Genomic DNA, 19,141 nt, shown 5'->3' with positions numbered 1-19,141 from the left:
CCCCCCCCCCCAAGTCATATTGAAATAATCTGAGAAATTGCATGTTAACATTCAGTTTGAAGACTAATTATCTCATGTATTTTGCAAAATGCCAAAAATTAAGTTAAATAATGTTTTCCATTTCTTGTGTGATTGTTAAACATGGTTGGTTTTGTTGTCATAAAAACAAATTGTATATATTTTTTAAAAATGGTACTCAAATCTGTGAAGTTATGTGGTCTGCACATATAGCCTGAATGTGAAGTGTATGCAGAAGTTTGAAATACTGTACTTAGATCAGGGAAAAACTGAATATGGGTAGTGGTGTTAACATCAGGGAAAGAATGAATATGGGTAGTGGTGTTAACATCAGGGAAAGAATGAATATGGGTAGTGGTGTTAACATCAGGGAAAGAATGAATATGGGTAGTGGTGTTAACATCAGGGAAAGAATGAATATGGGTAGTGGTGTTAACATCAGGGAAAGAATGAATATGGGTAGTGGTGTTAACATCAGGGAAAGAATGAATATGGGTAGTGGTGTTAACATCAGGGAAAGAATGAATATGGGTAGTGGTGTTAACATCAGGGAAAGAATGAATATGGGTAGTGGTGTTAACATCAGGGAAAGAATGAATATGGGTAGTGGTGTTAACATCAGGGAAAGAATGAATATGGGTAGTGGTGTTAACATCAGGGAAAGAATGAATATGGGTAGTGGTGTTAACATCAGGGAAAGAATGAATATGGGTAGTGGTGTTAACATCAGGGAAAGAATGAATATGGGTAGTGGTGTTAACATCAGGGAAAGAATGAATATGGGTAGTGGTGTTAACATCAGGGAAAGAATGAATATGGGTAGTGGTGTTAACATCAGGGAAAGAATGAATATGGGTAGTGGTGTTAACATCAGGGAAAGAATGAATATGGGTAGTGGGGGTTAAAATTCAGCTTTCAGCTTCCCCTCCATATTCACATAACACACCCTCCCTCCATCCCATTAACAGAGGGAGAGAGTCTGTAGTTGATGGAAATCAAGCCAGAATACAAGTGACACTTGACAGGAATGGGGGAAGGCACACAGGCTGGGCAGATGAGTGCAGAAAAATCCGTGGTCATTCTTTCCCAGGCCTGATTTTGATACAAACATCAAAGATCTGTACTGATGTATCCTCAGGAAGTAGCCTGTTTAGTGGAATGTATATTTCATTGAATGTTCTCACAATATGATATAATGAGAGGCTTTTGCATTAATCATATTACATCTTCTATTTCTGTTACCATTTATTTTGATTTTTAAGTTGATCTTAAAGTGGTAATAGTTTAGTTACTATAGGATTCTGACGATGGTGTATAACACACTGATATATTGGGTTTCTGGACTTTATCCATCGTCCTAGTTTTTAAGATAACAAAAACACGACATTTCGGAAACTGGATCTGTTTCCATCCTCAGGTGAAGGAAAAGGGGAACACCTATTCTGTTGGGTCCGTTAGAAAGAGCTAGCCTCAATCAGTGGGTCCAGTGATTGAGGCTAGCTCTTTCTAACGGACCCAACAGAATAGGTGTTCCCCTTTTCCTTCACCTGAGGATGGAAACAGATCCAGTTTCCGAAATGTCGTGTTTTTGTTATCTTAAAAACTAGGACGATGGATAAAGTCCAGAAACCCAATATATCAGTGTGGTAATAGTTCATGTGTTAAAATCTTTTGTATTTGTAAGTTCCTCCTCTTATATGCTGTTGACCTTTAACAAGTGTCTGTTGTTTCTCCTTGTAGTCAGTGAAATTATGCAGACATTTCTTAGCTCAAACAAGTCCACAATGCTTAAGGTCATGCTTCACTTGTAAACTAACTTAACAAAGTTGGGTTAACAGTTTGTGCAACTAACCTTTGTGACTGTACAAGCTAAGAAGTAACTGTGTGAGTGTACAGATCATCCATTATGGTTTCAGTAACAATCTGTTTTCATTTTCAGAACTAGGATGGTCACAGCCATGTGATGTTTGGTCTATTGGCTGCATAATTTTTGAATTGTACCTGGGTATAACATTATTCCAAACTCATGATAACAGAGAACACCTTGCCATGATGGAAAGGATTCTTGGACCCATTCCATACAGGTAACTATTAATTTCACTGTGTTAGAATGCAGTGCAATTTTAATTATTGAGTATCGTTTGATTTTTATGGATCAGCAACTAAAATTTTTTGACATACAAGACAGTTTTAAAATGCAACTTACAATTTTTAATTTTAAAAAAGAGGTTTGTGAGCACTTTGAACAGGGTGTTCCTCTCTCGGTCTTTAAAGTAGCTGTTGATTACCATATCGTGTAGTGGAAAGTATATTGAAATGTGCTTTCTGAGAAGTTGCTGTTGTAGCAAACATTCATTCTTGTTTACAAAATATCCAAAATAGTGACATGGGCTATAATAACCTTAAGAGTAGTTTTGTATCATTTTTATATGCAAAATATTGCAATGTGTGTACATCTGTCAGCCCCATATTAGATGCCATATTTTAAAGTTGCCAGGCTCACCCCCTTATTAGCATGTTGCAGAATTTTATTATATAAAGAAATCTTCCAGTGCATACTAAATCAACCACGGAAGAAAGTTTTCATGTTAATGTACGTGAAATGCTAGAAGGCCCAGTTTTCGGAATGAAAATTTTTACAGTATGCTTCTACACTAAATTGTCAAAAATATGGGCTGATTATATGGTTATATACATAGAAGAATCTGCAGACTCATTAGAAACAGAAACTTAAACAAAAGAATGTATGAGTACATATAGGGTGAGCACAAACTGTTTAATATATCCAAACTTTCAGACATTGATTCTAGCTGTCAGTTTTGAATTGAAGCATGTGCATAAAAGTTCAGTGATTTGCCACTGGGGGCACTGCAGTCAAAAGGGCAATGCCTCTGCCAAAGCAAAGCCAACCCCATGGTTTAATAAAACCAAATATGTGAAATCTGTGTAGATACACTATCAGACATAATTTGGATTGTATTCACCTCCTTAGTCATCCATTTATGCATTTCATAGACTGTTCTGTGAGGTGGGTTCTTTGTTTATGTGTAAATGGAAAACGCTTTCCCTGCAAAATGTGTCGGTAGAAGCAGAATACCAACTTGATGGGTAGTTAACAGTAATATGCATATCAAACACCTCTGAGTGGTAGAATTAATTGGATAATTATAGTTAGTGTCTAAATGTTCATATGTTGTGTCTTTCACAAGTGTTTCAGAGTAAATATCATTTATGCTCTCACACTGTATTTTTAGAGTGGTCTAAGAATATTTACCTCTCAGATAACTTATTCTGCTGCTAGAACAGATCTTTACTTCTGCAGCACTGGGTGATGTTCGACTTACATTGCATTGTTTCACTTTCAGATGCAGTTTTCATAGAAACATATAATGGGATAATATATTTAACTCAGTTACATCTGTCCTGCAAAAAAGTAGGGCTGACACAGTGTGTGTTCTGATATGTGTCCTCCAGCTTGCTTGGAACTACATCCTCGTATATTCAGCACAGTGGCTGATACTTTTCATGCAAAATATTAAAGCTGTTATGCCTTGGAATTGTCACCCAGATGCAGTTGTTTTATTAGAGGTGCTTTTGGTACCATCAGCCCCAAATTTTGCAGTGGTGTCGAACTTTATTCCGTCTGCCATGTTTTGTTTTAACTTCAAGACTCTTGAAAAGATTTCATATTATCCCCACACTTCACTAATGCTAGTGCAGGTGATAAACACCTAGTTGTAGCTGAAACTAATGAGGTACATAATAGTGACCTGTGCATGGATAAATACAGTAATTAGCCTTTGCATGCTACATGTAATTGATATACATATATACCATTTGAAACTTGTTCCCTTAGAATGGCAAGAAAAACCAAGACCAAATACTTTTACCATGGGAAGTTGGACTGGGATGAGAAGAGTTCTGCTGGTCGATATGTTCGTGAAAATTGCAAGCCACTGCATGTAAGTTTGTTGCATATGCTTTAGCTTTTTATGAAACCAATACAGTCAAGATCTAAAATGTAAATGTGCCCTCCAAACAACACGCCTTAGCATACATGGAAAAAATGTTTCACAAGTGAAATTTTGCATTAAAAGACTAAATATTTATTGATTGTAATGGCCATGTTTGAATCTTTATCACCAACTGTGTAGTATGTACATGTTTTCCAAGTGACTGATAGCTTAAGCTCCAGGCACTGTGAGGTGGAAGTTGGTAGCTCAGCTCTCTATCTGCACCCTGTTAGGAATTGTTACATTCTGTCTGCATGCATTTAAAATAATAGTCATTTAATTGATTAAGTATGTGAAAGTCTGGTGATGTTGTTGGCAATGTGAATGAGCATGGCCTCACATGTTTTGTGTCATGTGTAACAACAGATACATAATGCTGATGGTGCCTATAGTATCAGTAGTTATATGGTGTATGTCACTGCTTAGTGTAACTTGTTGGTGTGGAGGTAATGCTTAAGACTTGTAACTGTGACGATTTTCATGGTTTTCCTCAGCCCTTTAAGGGAAATGCTGTACCTTGATTAGGCCATGGACAGATTCCAAATCTTTCCAGTTCATCATCCGTCGTCTTATCATTTGGCGCTGTATGATTGTATTTAGTAACATGTTTTTATTGGTTTGCCAGTAGTTACAGTACTGGTTTCTCTTGTACCATTTTTCCCCTGCATGTCTTACCTTTATACCCAGAAGTTGGAGCAACTAGTTCCTCTGAATTGTTGGTTCCCGTCTGCTAAACTACATAGTGCCATACCCCCAGAAGACATAATCTTGCTAATCACTTCATAAAACCTAACATTTTAAAATTGTATTTGAAGCAGTATGAGAGAGTGTTCCCATAATACAGGAAATTATGCTGAGATATGCAAAATTCTTTCACCAAAATTGATCATATTTTGAGACATGGCTAATGACAAACTGTACCTATGTAGATTATTTGTCTTGCATCCATTTATTTATTTAAGTAATTTTGATTAACTCATTGGTAGAATCCATTTTATAATGGAAGAGAAATCAAAATTCCAGGGCATGCCACACCATCAACAGCATTGTAATATTGAGAAGATGCATGTTATACCAGCTCACGTAGTTTCTCTGTGTGTTGCCTACATTCTGACTTCCTGAATTTGCATCAGAGTGTAGGTACATTTTATAAAGCTAAAAAAAATTAGCCTTAGGTTACTATAATGATAAAGGTTCTCGTTGGTAATATGGTTAATATGCTTAATATTGTGGCATGTAGACCCATTGTGGGACAGTGACCATGAGATGAGTGAATATTCAGTAGCTGTTACTGAGTAACAGCTTCATAAGCAAACATGTTCACATGGCAGCAGTTGAACTACAGCAATGGGGGATGGCATTTTCTGTGTGGTCCGAGCCAAGATTTTATAACTGGTGCAAGTTGGGGGCTGCAGTCAAACAGTCAGACAAGTTGAGTTATTTGAGAGTTGTAGCTAAGGCTGGGGACAGTTTGGGAACCTAGAGTAAGGGGAACATCTACCATTGGAAGCTGCTACTGAGCAACAGCTAGGGAAGACTAGAAGACCTTATGTGTACTGTAGTTACACTGAACTTTGGAGAATGTAGCTCATTGAAACTCATAATTATTTATAGTTATGATCTGTAAGAATCCAATAAATACAATCGGTTGAAAACCTGGCTATTGTCACTCATGCACGTGACAGTATGGTATATCAGAGTTAACAGATTTTGGTAGGAGTGCTAATGTTAACTTCCACCTCGTAAGTTCATGCCTCCACATCATTCTTATTACCAGTTGTATGAAATTAAAAACTGAATTTTTGTTGCCCCCCCCCCCCAGTGGAATAACATGCATGTCAAATTTCATCAAGACCCATTAAGCATTTCTCAAGTTTAAAACATCCTGGCAGACATAACCGTACATTTATGCACTCATCTTGCACTTTGTGCAAAGAGTACATGAAATCAATCAAACCTGCACACTGTAGTTAATTTTGATTGATTGCATTTTCTCCACCCTTCTTCGATCAGGAAGTGTACAAACTAAAATGTTTTTTACAGAGATACCAGAACACAGAGGATGAAGACCATCGCCAGCTGTTTGATCTGATAGCTCGGATGTTAGAGTATGAACCTAGTTCACGTTTGACGTTGGGAGAAGCCTTACATCACCCATTCTTTGACAAAATTCCACCACACCAAAGGCTAGATGACTTCCGGGCTGCAGGCGACGAGGGACGAGAACGCAGCCATTCCCTGTCTCGGTGAATGAAGCAAGTGCTGAGTAAGCGTTAGTTGGGTACTCGAATTGTGGGTAGGACGAGTACACTAATGAATTTATACATTCTGTATAAGAATGTTAACTTTATTTGGAAATTTATTTAATTTTGTGCTGAATTGAAATCCATTCTCAGTGGTCACAGTTGTCGTGTAAAATGCATGCAGTAAGCATTCACCATTAAAGTTTGACGGGTGAAAATAGACCGTATTTACTTGTGTAATTCTGTGTTTTTTAAAGTGTCTTCTCTTCATATTGTAAAGTTCACTGATTTGTGGAGCAGTCAGTTACTGACCCACCTACTATGATCATTTATGCCTTTGAGTTTTTTATATATATTTTCTTATTAAAATATATGTATATATAATAGAGTACAGCAGTGTTATTGATCTGAGAACTTAATGCCCACTCACCCATCGTCTGCATCGACTAGTTGAACATGGATGGATTCACTGACTGACTGACTTAGTTGATGACTCAGGAGATAAGGATCAACTGCAGTTAACTGATGTTAAGTTTCTGTGTTTCCCAGTAGCACTGTGGAACCTGATTGTGGTGGATACAGATGGATGTACCAGAATTAAAAATAGTAAAGAATTCATCAAGTCTCTGCCAAATTCTGTGCTAAAATAAGTTATGTCTGTAACTGTGAGAAAAAATTGAATTTTGGTGTAGTGTTCTCGTTGACATTTGGTTAAACTCCTGATTAAGCCCAAGAAAAACACTAAGACGTGAGCTTTTTCTGTAGTCCAGCCTCTTGTATAGTATTTTAGATTTGCACAATGATAAAGGTTTACAGTTTGATCTGAGTTATGAGGTGATGTAATCTGGTGGTTGGTTACCAATATTCTGGAGGTATGACGTTCCTCTGAAACATTGGTAACCACTTTCCCGACTACATGCTTTCATAACCCAGAAGAGCAGAACAGAACAGTCTTTATTCAGTACACATGGATAATTCCACAGAGAAAAAGTATATGTTGCTGTCTCATCACCAAAATGCAGGGAAAACTCATGACATAAAGATAGGAAACAGATGTTTTGAAAATGTGACACAGTTCAGGTATTTGGAAACAACGATAACAGATCGAAACCTAATTCATGAGGAAATTAAGAGGAGATTGAACTTGGGCAGTGCTTGCAACCATTCAGTCCAGAACCTTTTGTCTTCTTGTCTCCTATCCAAAAACACAAAAATTAGAATATACAAAACTATAACTTTGCCTGTGGTTCTGTATGGGTGTGAAACTTGGTCTCTGACATTAACCCTTTCACTGCTAGTATGTTAAGTAACTCTTAGTACCCTCTGTGCTGAATTATTTTTTAATAAATCTTTTATAAATAATTTAGGTGCAAAGTATGAAAAATTGTGATAAAATGTAACTAATCTTACCTCAGACTGGGAACAGGCAGCAGAAGTTGCAAAAATGTTGAATTATGCAGTATCTTTCACAGGGGGAAAGTCCATTTAAATCAGGGTTGTCCAAGATGGCCAAAAAAATACATAATTCACTATCCTAGTCTTACCACTACATCACTTGTTGAGCAAAGTTCACAACTTTATTTAAAACTATTATAGAAAGCACCATGCACTATACGAAGCCATTTTTGCTAGCCCTGTGAAATACCTGAGTCACATGACTACGGAACGCGTGCCTCGCTGTGCAGATGCAACCTTTTACACTTCTTAAGCTAGACGGCAGAAGAGTGCAGCCATTGAAATGAATGATGCTTCATTACGTTCCCAATAGATGACTCTGTGCACCCAGCAAGTTTGAATGAGATTGGTGCAAAGAAACTTGAAATTTGAAACTAAGTCGCCATACAGGTTTTGTCGATCGCATCAAGGATGCTGTGTTTTTCAGAGATCGACATATGTCGACCACAGCAGTGTAAGGGTGAAGGGAGGAACATAAGACTGAGGGTGTTTGATACAGGGTGTTGAGAATATTTCAACCAAAGAGAGATGAAGTGACAGGAGGTTGGAGAAGACTACATAGTGAGGATCTTCATAACTTGAAACTCTTCTCCAAGTATAATTGGAATGATAAAGTCAAGGAGGATGAGGTGGGCAGGGCATGTAGCAGGAATGGGGGCGACAAATGCACAATGAGGAACTTCATAACTTGAACTCTTCTCCAAGTATAATTAGAATGATCAAGTCAAGGAGTATGAGGTGGGCAGGGCATGCAGCACAAATGGGGGAGACGAATACGTATAGGATATTGGTGGGAAAGCCAGAAGGAAAGAGACCACTGGGAAGACCAAGGTGTAGGTGGGTGGACAATATTAAAATGAATCTTAGAGAGACAGAATGGGATGGATTGGATTGATCTCGCTCAGGATAGGAACCAGTGGAGGTCTCTTGTGAGCACAGTAATGAACCTTCGGGTTCCATAAAATGCTGGGAAATTCTTGAGTAGCTGCAGAATTGGCAGCTCCTCCAGAAGGCTCAGCTCCATGAGTAAGTAAATGAAGGGTATATTCTGCATACAGAACTGTATTATAATAATAAACATTTTTTGCAACCAAGGCTTCATAATGGTATGGTACATGGAGCGGATGTAGTCGGGAAATGTGGGCTCAGTAATATTCAGCATCCACATGCATATAATTTATACACAGGTATCGTGGAAGAAACAGACAGCAGTGCTGATGGGCACTGTTCGTTGGATTCGTAAAGGTTTTCAGATTGTTATAAACATGACCACATGTTTAGTTATTACTTCAGCAGGAGGGGCGTACTTAAGCGTGACTTCTGAGTACCCTGCTAAAAAGAAAATTGTTGTAGCTGTGAAGCCCAGCAAGAATTGTGAAACTTTCATCTGCAGAAGTATAATAAAATGAAGTGGCTGTGAAAAATCAGGATGTTGTATCATTTGGCTGAACATAACAGCACATATATGAACTGTTGAAACAAGAGAGAACTAAGCATGCATGTAAGGTAAAGACACAGTTGTTCCTATGCTTAATTAATTAAGCACTGTGCCATGAAGTTATATGGGGAGTTTCACCATTGTTGACCTTGACACTAGTTGGAAGTGAGTGGTCAGCTTTACCCTGGGCAAAGACCCCAGTACCCATCAGATAGGAGGCTGTGCAGCCCTCACAGCTGGTCTGGACACTGTAAAAGAGAAAAATATTGCCCCTTCCATAAATTGCCTGTTGCCTGTCATACTGACTGAGCTATTCGTCTCCCTAAGTAAGCCTATACCTGATTCTAATGCTTCTTTTCTACCAGTCCACAGTCACCACAAATAGGAAGTAGACATTAGTATTGCAAAGTATGAGAAAAATTGGTAACTTTTTACACTGGTGTCTGGAATATACTGTTTTCATTCATAAAAAGCAGTTAAACCATCTAGGACAGTGCCACGGGCTAAAAGGGAGGATGAAGGGATAGAAAGAAAGGGAGGCATTGATCAAGAATGAAAGATAATATTTATTATAAAATAGAAAATTTTGTAGCTGAAGCAGTCCCAGCAAGATTGTACTGTGGAGTACAAATATAAAGCTATTTCCATCAAAATGGAATATTGTCAGAGATACATCTTGTATATTCTATATTTCTTTGTTAATTTTGCATATGTGATTGACAGCTTGATAAGAACTAGATTTTCTCCGTTCCTCCTTCTCTGACCACCTCTGTGGTCTAGCGGTCAGAGTTGATGCCTACAGATCCAGAGGTCCTGAGTTTGCGGTCAGAGTTGATGCCTACAGATCCAGAGGTCCTGAGTTTGATTCCCGGTGCTGCCAGATTTTCTGAGAAGAAGTGTGTCTTGAATGGGGTCCACTCAGCCTCATGAGGATAATTGAGGAGCTATTTCAAGGAAATAACTCCAGTCTAGAAAACCCGAAATTAACGGCCGTGGGGATCTGTTGCGCTGACCACATGACACCTTCTGTCTGCAAAAGTTGGCACTAACTTCGACAAGCAGGGGTTGCTCGGTTGGTGTAGTTTGCTTGCACACTACAGGCCATGGATTTTGTTTCACCCACCCCCTTTCTCCAAGCTTAACATTTGAGCCCTCTTTTCTAATGCAGTGCTTATATCATCGGCTTCAGAATGGTACAAGAAACTTTAGTGTGATACAGCGATGGAAGAATTTAAAAAGAGTTTACAAATCACTGCCTTCCATGATACTAGTCCATAAGATTCATGGTCTTCTCCCACAACATCTGTGTTTTTCAGAAACAGATTATACATGTTGTAATATCATCTATCGAATGTGGAGGTGACTCATTGAACAATTTGCGTAAGTAGTGTAACTCTTCTTGGTGGGAAAGCCAGAAGGAAAGAGACCACTATGAAGACCAAGACATAGATGGGTGATCAATATTAAAATGGATCTGATAGGCCAGGGTGCTGTGGACTGAATCGATATGGCTTAGGATAGGGACCAGTGGGGCACTCTTGTGAACATGGTAATGAACCTTCAGTTTCCATAAAATTCTGGTAAGATTTAAGTAGCTGCACAGTTGGGGGCATCTCAAGAAGGGCTCAGCTCCGTGAAGTTAGTTGAGTTAGTGTAACCCTTCATTTGTAAATATTACATAGTATAGGAATAAATTAGATAAATGCAGGAACTAAAAGTATTTTAGTTTATGTTGTTGAATTTCTTCATAGAAAATGCTGATATTCATAAAGAAAAATTGTCAACCAAATATCCTGTAAGGGAGTTGAGATTAAACTGAATTTTAATGGCAAATTTGAACTAACTGCCCAATTGCACACACCGAGACTTGCTTCATTCATTCTGAAATATGAATCTTAGCTGTTTTGAACATCATTTTTAGATCATTTCAAAAATGTTGGTAAATGCAAGGATGTGTTAATTAAAGGTTATTTGAAATGAGCTTTTTGTTTATTTATAGTCATGCTCTGAAAATACTGTGGTTGTGATAACATGTGTGTTTTTCAGAAGCACTAAATTCCAAGGAGGATATTTTGATTGTAGACACCAGCTGGAAACACAGGAGTGGTATAAAAATGAGCCTGGTATTTGTATAATTCTGTTGTAAACTTGGAAAGAGGCCAAGGCAGTATGTAGACATAGGGGCTTTGATAATGCAAGTATAGGATTGATTACCTTCTTTGGCAGGTTTCTGTTTGCAATCACAAATCTTTAGAATTCATGATGTCAAAGAATACGTAAATAATATTTTAGACTGATGCAGATGTGAACTATCACAGAGGACACTGAAACAGAGGAGAAAGATAAATGTCTCCCTTCTTAAAATACCACAGAGAAATTTGCAAGTAAATACGGTAATTTTTCTTTCAAATACAAAAATTTTTTTTTTTCGTTGACTCTTAGGAACATTTTTGTAAATATCAGAAATTTCGTGTACCCATTAAATGCCCAGCTTTTATCTGATTATTGATTTATAGTCAGGGTATCAAGTCAAAATATTGCACTATTTTATTTCAACTTCTTGCTTTAGTGGATTTGGTTTGATATAAAAGTGAAGAACATGCAGTGAAACTTATAAATACAATAATGTAATATATTTAATAACTATCTGTGCTGTGTTAATCTTCCATATCTCCCCTTTTCTGCACAATACAAACTGGCGTCCTCTCCATTTTGAATAAAAGACAAAGAAGGGGTTGAGGGAGTCAGTTTCAGGAGTTTTTGTGTGAACTTGAAGATGGAATTGTTAAAGTACAGACTTTCTACTCATTTGAATTGTACTGTGAAAATTAGAACAGGGGTTCTCTCATATCCTATTTCATTAATAATTTTATACCACTATTGCATTTATGAAGTTTTATTCTGCATGTTTTGGGTGTAAGGTTATTAAATTTAATTTGCTTAAACATCGCACACATTATATTTTATAATACAAGAGGAGACCATTACAGCAGTGCCACTGTAAGTGTTGTAAAGTCTCTCTCAAACATTGTAATGGCATTTCAGGACCTGCATACTGCAAGTTCACAAAATGAATTAGCAGTAATGATAATGATAGAGCTGTTATGACTAGAAATCTTTGCTATATGAAATCTGCTTGAGACTCCGTATTATTTACTGACATTGTCCAACTCTAATAAATGCAATCATTTTAATTTTGAAAAAATTTGACAAAAATAACTAAGAGTAGCATGTATGAGGATAAGAAAGTATCCACACACTGGCTTTTTTGTGTGTGGGGGGTCACGTGTGTGAGAGAGCGAGAGATTGGCCCCACTGCTGAATACATACGACCATGAGTACAGAATCTTCCTGTTGTGACGTATTTCACTTTCACCATTCAGCTTGGTGACAGTGTTTTGCCACAGCAGAATGTTACCAGTGGATTGTCATGTTCAGAAATGACTGAACAATAAATGTTTGCTGATGAACTATTGGGGCACCCATCCTAAACAACAGGCAAACCACTGTGGTAAGTGGAGCAGCCTTGTTGATGCTGCTAGTGGTAAATGACAGCTTAATTGTGAAGGTCATTTAAATCATTACAGCCATAGGGAGGTTCGGTGCTCACATTTGGGTATGCATTTGGCAGTGGGACACATTACAAAAAAAAAATACAAATATTTTGTGGACAGTTTTGGTTTGCCCTTGAATAATACAGTAAAAACTTTAAAACCATCATTATGAATCATTACTAGAAAAAACTCTAAGAATCCCTAAACACACTAATCCTAGTAAGAACCAGAAGTTACTGTCATTGTTGGTAAAATGCAAATAGAAGCTTTTAAGACCAAATAATTACTGCTTTTTCTGATAAAAACCGGTTCATGCCGTGCTGGTTGATTAACGGAGGTGCTGCAGGTTTTTGTCATTACAGAGAAGATGCCCAGTTATTTTGTATGCATCTGTAACCTAATACTGGCATCTAAACTGTTCGGGTTTTAAAGTTTGACATGGAAACTAATCAGAAGTCATCAGGCAATTCCAGTCTTCAGTTCAGTTGATCCATAATAAAGCATAATTTACATAGGCTAATAAAAGAACTTTTTTGTGTTTGTCGTGAACTCCATCATGCTTTTGTTAAATTCGATACAAGAGAACTTTGTATAATGTTAGTTGGTCATTTTGATAGTTAGTCATGTTGACCGATTAGAAAGCCTGCTTTATATATAGCCATAAATGGAGTTTTTAAAACTTCAATTTTTGTGTGTGTGTGTGTGTGCGTGCGTGCGTGCGCGCACGTGTGTGTGCGTGTGAGAATTATGACACTGTCAACACAACAAATACAGTTTTACTTTTGATCTTATACTGCTACATGTTTCGGTCACATAAGACCATCATCAGGCAGTTGTACGCAAAAATACATAGTCATTGAAAAATACCAATATGGATCCTTGTTGGTGCCATGCGTCCTGTTATGTACTGACATAAAACTCTTGTGTCAAATTTATGTTATAATAAAGTAGCAAATACATAAAATAAAATGAATGACAAATATAAGGGTATATCATATATCAAATTGTAATATATTGAAAGGTTTTCAATGATACATTGAGAATTGTATGCCAACTTAAATATTTTAGGTTTCACTGCTACATTGTAGAAATTGGGCATGTATGTTTGTAAGGTCTTATTATGGAAGCTTTCTTCGTAGTAAGCCCGGTTGTGAAGCACAACGACAAGTTACTATGATGTACGAGTTGTAGTGTATGGATATTAGTATGCTTTTCACACGATATGTATCTTTATATGACTACGTATTTCCGTGTACAACTGCCTGATGATGGTCTTATGTGACCGAAACATGTAGCAGTATAAGATGATGTGTTGGTGATGACATAATTCTTATATGAGGGTAAGTCAGTAAGTTACCAATGGACATAGAACTTAAACAAATAAGAGTACTGATTTGAAAAATGCTTTTATTTCTCAACATAATCTCCCTGTACATTTAGGCACTTGTCCCATCGTTTCACAAGCCCATGAAAACCAGCAGCATAAAATTCTTTGGGCTACTGTCAGAAGCAGGAGGTGACAGAAGGGTAACAATAGACACTACATCCACTGCTATTGGTTGTTCACACAGCATGACCTACCTCATAATGCATGACAGGTTAGGTTTTCACAAAGTCTGGTCGTGATGGGTACTGCGCATGCTGGCCCCACAACACAAAATGCAAAGAATGGGTCTAGCATTACAGCATCTCAATGGCTACCACAATGAAGGACATGATATGCTAGCCCGAATTGTCACAGGTGATGAGTCTTGCTCCAAGCAACTTCCATTTTTTTGGCCCTCTTAAACATAATCTTTCAGCTGAAAGTTTTCCCAATGATAAAGTTGTGCAAAGGGAAGTCACCACCCTTTACAGGGAACATTTACGTCCTGAGGATGTTAAGTAGGGGTCGGCATTGATGATGAAGCTGTAGAAAGGGAAGACACCACCTGGTTGCGACAGCAGCCCAAAGAATTTTATGCTGCTGGTTTTCAGGGGCTTGTACACCTTTAGCAAGCGCTGATGGATATCAGTGGGTGAGAAATTCAATAACACATCTCTGTTTCGTACGCACTTCTATGTCAGACGCCATTTTGGTAGACTGCTCTGCTGTTGCTATCTGTCACACAACAACCAAGCTAATAGTACATTGGGGGAAGGTTCGACCTTTACTACGACACCACCAACATCCAGCTCAGATGTTACAGATTAACACAAAAAAATGGGAGGAATTGTATATGGAGCACCCTTCATATATTACATAAAGGAAATAAATTGATGCAGCTATTATGCTGAATATTTAAAAATTGGTGAGATTTTATTTTGACTCTAAAATTTCATTCTTTACAGACCCTCTTGTGTGAAAGCTGAGACAAGGCCATGCAGAACTTCAAACTCAATTCCCAGCTGCCCTTTGCTGCAAGCACCGTCCAAGCCTGGCATATACCCAAGGAAATGACAACAAAATTGTACAGTGATGATGTCATTAACCATCTTCTTTTCATCTCCAGCATTGTTTTGCTGTAACAGACTAGAACAGTCAATACAAGACTGGCTCGGATGAGTCATGCTGTTATGTTAAACTAAATGAAACTCATACCAGCTGTTACTGAATGCGTGTGTTGCTTCAAATGAGAGTCACATTAAATGTGTGTTTGAAGTGATAAATTCTGTTGAGAAATGTTTAAAGTGATAATTGGTTCTGCAGTACCTGTCATTTCTGACACCTGAACTCTTTAACATAAGCAGGTTTGGCCCAAAGCAAATGCAAACTTCAGAGCATTACAAAAATTTGCTCGTGTTGACTTATACATAATATACATAATATATCACTCACAATTAGTGCTTTTTTATGTACATAGTAAATTGAACTCTTTTTATGTTTACAGTTCCAAACATGGTTGGTTGATGGCTCAGTGTTCACATGAATATGTGTATTTAAAAGAAAATGGACAGTCACATAGTCTTCATCCAGCCCACAAATACCGAGTGCATTACTGTAATAAAGTTCTTTTCAAAAAATTGTAACACTGTTTCTGTACCACCATTCCTGTGAAGAGAGAAGAAATTCTTAGTGAGGTACTGTATTGGCATTTGCTTAAGAAACGTCCATCCTGGCTGATACTTGCTGAGAGAATGAGCCTGATAGTTGTATGTGAATGGAAGAAAGGAATCTTTGAATCTGCTGGAAGTGATGAATAAAACAAACACATACAGGTAGTCTCTCAGGTTCAGATTGGGGAATTTCCATATATACATTTGGTGAACAGCTTTCAAATGAAAATGTTGATGTGTCCCATGAAAAGTGGCACCGTAATCATGAAATTGGCACATAAGGTAGCATAGTTGGTTGAGGCACTACGCTACAAGCATAAGGTTGCAGGTTTTAGTCTCGATGAAGTGGATTTTTCAACTGACAATCCTTCCAGCCGCATTATGTGCCTGAGGTCAACTCAGCCTCTAACAGAAATGAGTACCAGGAATCTTTCTGTGAGCCAATTGTCTAGATAGTGTGGGACCCTCCGCGTCTCACAACCTTGTGGGCCTCCATGGCCTGTTACAAGGATAACTTTACCTTTAATGGATCAGCATAGAGCCTACAAATATTTGTTGCTGTCCCATGTTATTTGATACTCTGCCTGAGTCATACTTTTTCTCTGCTGCTGTTATTACCTGTCACTGAAATAAGATGTCTTGTATCTGGATGGTCATGCTAGCGGGTAAATTGGTAATTGCCTAATTGTGCACCATACTGTGAAGCCATAGATGGTCTAAAGATATTTCTCTGCTTGTCTTCCTATCTTTCCCAGTGGAAGTGTGTGGTCAGCTTCACACACTGATTGCTGTATCTCTTGGGGAAGAGCCATTACACAGGAGGCTAAGAGGACTTAGAACCAATCTAGACATGGTGGTGAGGACTAATACTCCTGCCCCTGCCAGGAATCAAACCCTACTCATACAACCCACATTCCAGTCACTACACTATGTGAGGCATATCATCTTTTTGTAAGAATGAGTAATACATTCTGGGATTTCATTTTATTAGTTATAGTGTACATGTGTTGCAAGAGTTTTGGAAACTTACTCGTCCTACAAATTCATTCATTTGGCATTGCTTGAGCGTCATGAACCTAGCCCCATTCAAGTTTTGGGGAGACGTCTGCAAGAAATGTGTTGCTGGACCTGCTTATTGTATGTGCAGTTTCACATTTTCTTCTTTAGCTACCAAAGAATTGAGAACTACAGGGAACTAAGCATGAATTGTGAAAGGGTAAGCCATTTCCTGAAGAATTTGTGTACCTTTGGACTTAATGTGGTGTAATCCTATGTCTGGTATGAACATTTTAGAAGAACAATCTGCCACCTTTTTCAGGATATAAGAAACCGAAGAGTGGTTCACTTTGCAGTATGAAGTCTCATAAGTCTGTTCTCATGAGCCTGGATGACTGGATTGATTAATTTCAGTGCACATCACACTTTTGTTTTGTTCAGTTTAAAAACAGCTTGAAATCACATCTCATAACATTTATTAACAATTAACTGAATTAAATCACCTTAAATGCAAAATGTTTGTCACTGTCACAACGAAAATTTGCAAAAAAATGCACCTATTATCTATGCCATGTTTGTCTGCATATAAATAACTTAATCACTGAACAGATTTTCATCAAATTTAGTATCAGGGAATTTTATTACAATTTGTCAAAATATTCTGATTTTGACCAAAATTGAACAAAGCAACTTCTTGAAGACCAACATGTGTTTTGCACCCATCTTGAACATAACTTGCAAATTATTTATGTTGGTGAGAAATATCTCAAACAACAGTGGGAAGAAAAAACAGGACACCCACAAAATTTTCTCTGCTTAATTAAGCATCACACCATGACATATGAGGAAGTAGAGGTAAAGCTTCTCATATTAATCCTGGTGCTAGACAGATGTGAGTATGCAGCTTCACACTTCAGCCTTGTCAGCACTAGAAAAAGGGCCCCCATTAACCATTTGAATAGGAGGCTAGTTGGCCCCAGAGCTAGTGTGGGTGTGGTTGACAAGAAGAAAAACAGTTGCCCCTGCCAGGAATCAAACCTTGATCGTCAAGACAGTAGCTAGTGAGGCATTCCAGTTCGCCCTTTATGATCGATCGCCGGTCGTCCATTAAGTCAGTATCAATCCTGGCCCACCTCTTACAGACTGAACTGTTCCTGATGTTTTATGATTGAATCCCAGCCGTCCACCTGTAGCCACTCTCTTTATTGGGTGTCGTATTTTGACTTATACAGCCGGATAGTGCAGTCAGTATAGCGACTAGCTACAGACTCAACAACTGAGGGTTCGGAGTTTGAGTTCCTGTAGGGCCAAGAATTTTCTCCACTTGTCCAGACCGGCTCTGGGTCCACCAAATCTCCTATCCAATGGGTATCGATTGCTCTTTTCGGGGAAGGGGGGGGTTAGAGCAGACGGGAAGTGAAACTGACCACTCAGCTCTAGCTAGTGCCGAGGTCAAGAAAATGTGGATGTATGCATCAACTCCTCCATATGCCTTCATGGCTTAGTGCTTAATTAGTTAAGCACAGGAACAACTTTAGATAAGTAAAAAGGGCGATTGGCCTGCAGCTAGATAATCGTCAAAGCTCGAACAGTCCTTTCAGGTCATTTCCAACTCTCACGTTTACACTTTCTGTGGGTTATTTTACAAAACTGCCATTATAGCTGGCTTCACCTCTACGACAACCTGTTAAGTGTATTTACTTTCGTACCATGCAATACATTAATGAATTAATAAATTTTACACATTTCAATGTGCCTCGGAATGAGACTTCGGTCCATTCCTGTTAAAATCGAACGTTGAGAAAAGTAGAACCTCGCTTAACGAGCAAAACAAATTGTAGGGTGATGACTCGCTTAACGAGCGAAGTTTCGCATAACGAGTAACGAGAGGGGAAGTCCCGAATCGTGCGCTTGCTACATCAGTCTGTGTTTAGCACTCGTTCCGGTAGCATCTAAGTGTCACTTGTGATCGCACCTTTTCCCATATTTGTGTTTTTTTTATGAAAAGTTTAATAACCCTTGCAAAAATGTCCCTGAAGAAAAAGCCGCAAAAAGACAGCCATAAGAGAATAAAAATAACTGTAGAAATGAAACGTAAAATCATTGAAAAGCGAGAACGAGGTGTGAGCGTGGCTGATCTAGCACGCACATACAGTCGGTCTACATCAACGATTTGCACGATTTGGAGTTGCATTGTGTTTCACAGCAAGAAGTTGTGGAGGAGAGTTTGTCAGAGGAGGAGGAGGTAACAGCAAAGACACAATCTTCTGGCTCAATAAGAGAAATGCTGAAAGCATGGGAAACTGTTGCATCTTACATTGAGAAGCATCACCCTAATAAGGCAGTGGCTATGCGCGCTACAAATGTATTTATTTAATGATAATGCTG

The 19,141-nt window shown here is 38.2% G+C and overlaps 1 protein-coding gene across 9 annotated transcripts in view; it reads left to right on the top strand.

The window, feature by feature from the left end:
* The window catches only part of LOC111874650 (dual specificity protein kinase CLK2), a 127,391-nt gene extending 111,666 nt beyond the window's left edge, over positions 1 to 15,725 (top strand). For 6 of the 9 annotated variants that reach the window (XM_023870331.2, XM_023870327.2, XM_023870326.2 and 3 more), the window contains 4 exons: positions 1,958 to 2,102; positions 3,875 to 3,980; positions 6,075 to 6,277; positions 15,053 to 15,725. In XM_023870331.2, coding sequence (XP_023726099.1) covers positions 1,958 to 2,102; positions 3,875 to 3,980; positions 6,075 to 6,277; positions 15,053 to 15,161 — 563 coding nt within the window. In that variant the 3' untranslated portion in view covers positions 15,162 to 15,725. Of the gene's footprint in view, positions 1 to 1,957; positions 2,103 to 3,874; positions 3,981 to 6,074; positions 6,298 to 15,052 lie in introns of all 9 variants that reach the window. The other 3 variants (XM_023870329.2, XM_023870330.2, XM_023870325.2) reach the window with 3 other exon arrangements.
* Positions 15,726 to 19,141: the final 3,416 nt, after the last annotated feature.

This window comes from Cryptotermes secundus, unplaced genomic scaffold, assembly GCF_002891405.2.
Source record: "Cryptotermes secundus unplaced genomic scaffold, Csec_1.0 scaffold56, whole genome shotgun sequence".
Lineage (NCBI taxonomy): Eukaryota > Metazoa > Arthropoda > Insecta > Blattodea > Kalotermitidae > Cryptotermes > Cryptotermes secundus.
Note: the sequence above shows the minus strand (reverse complement) of the source record. Positions and strands in the feature narration are given on the sequence as shown.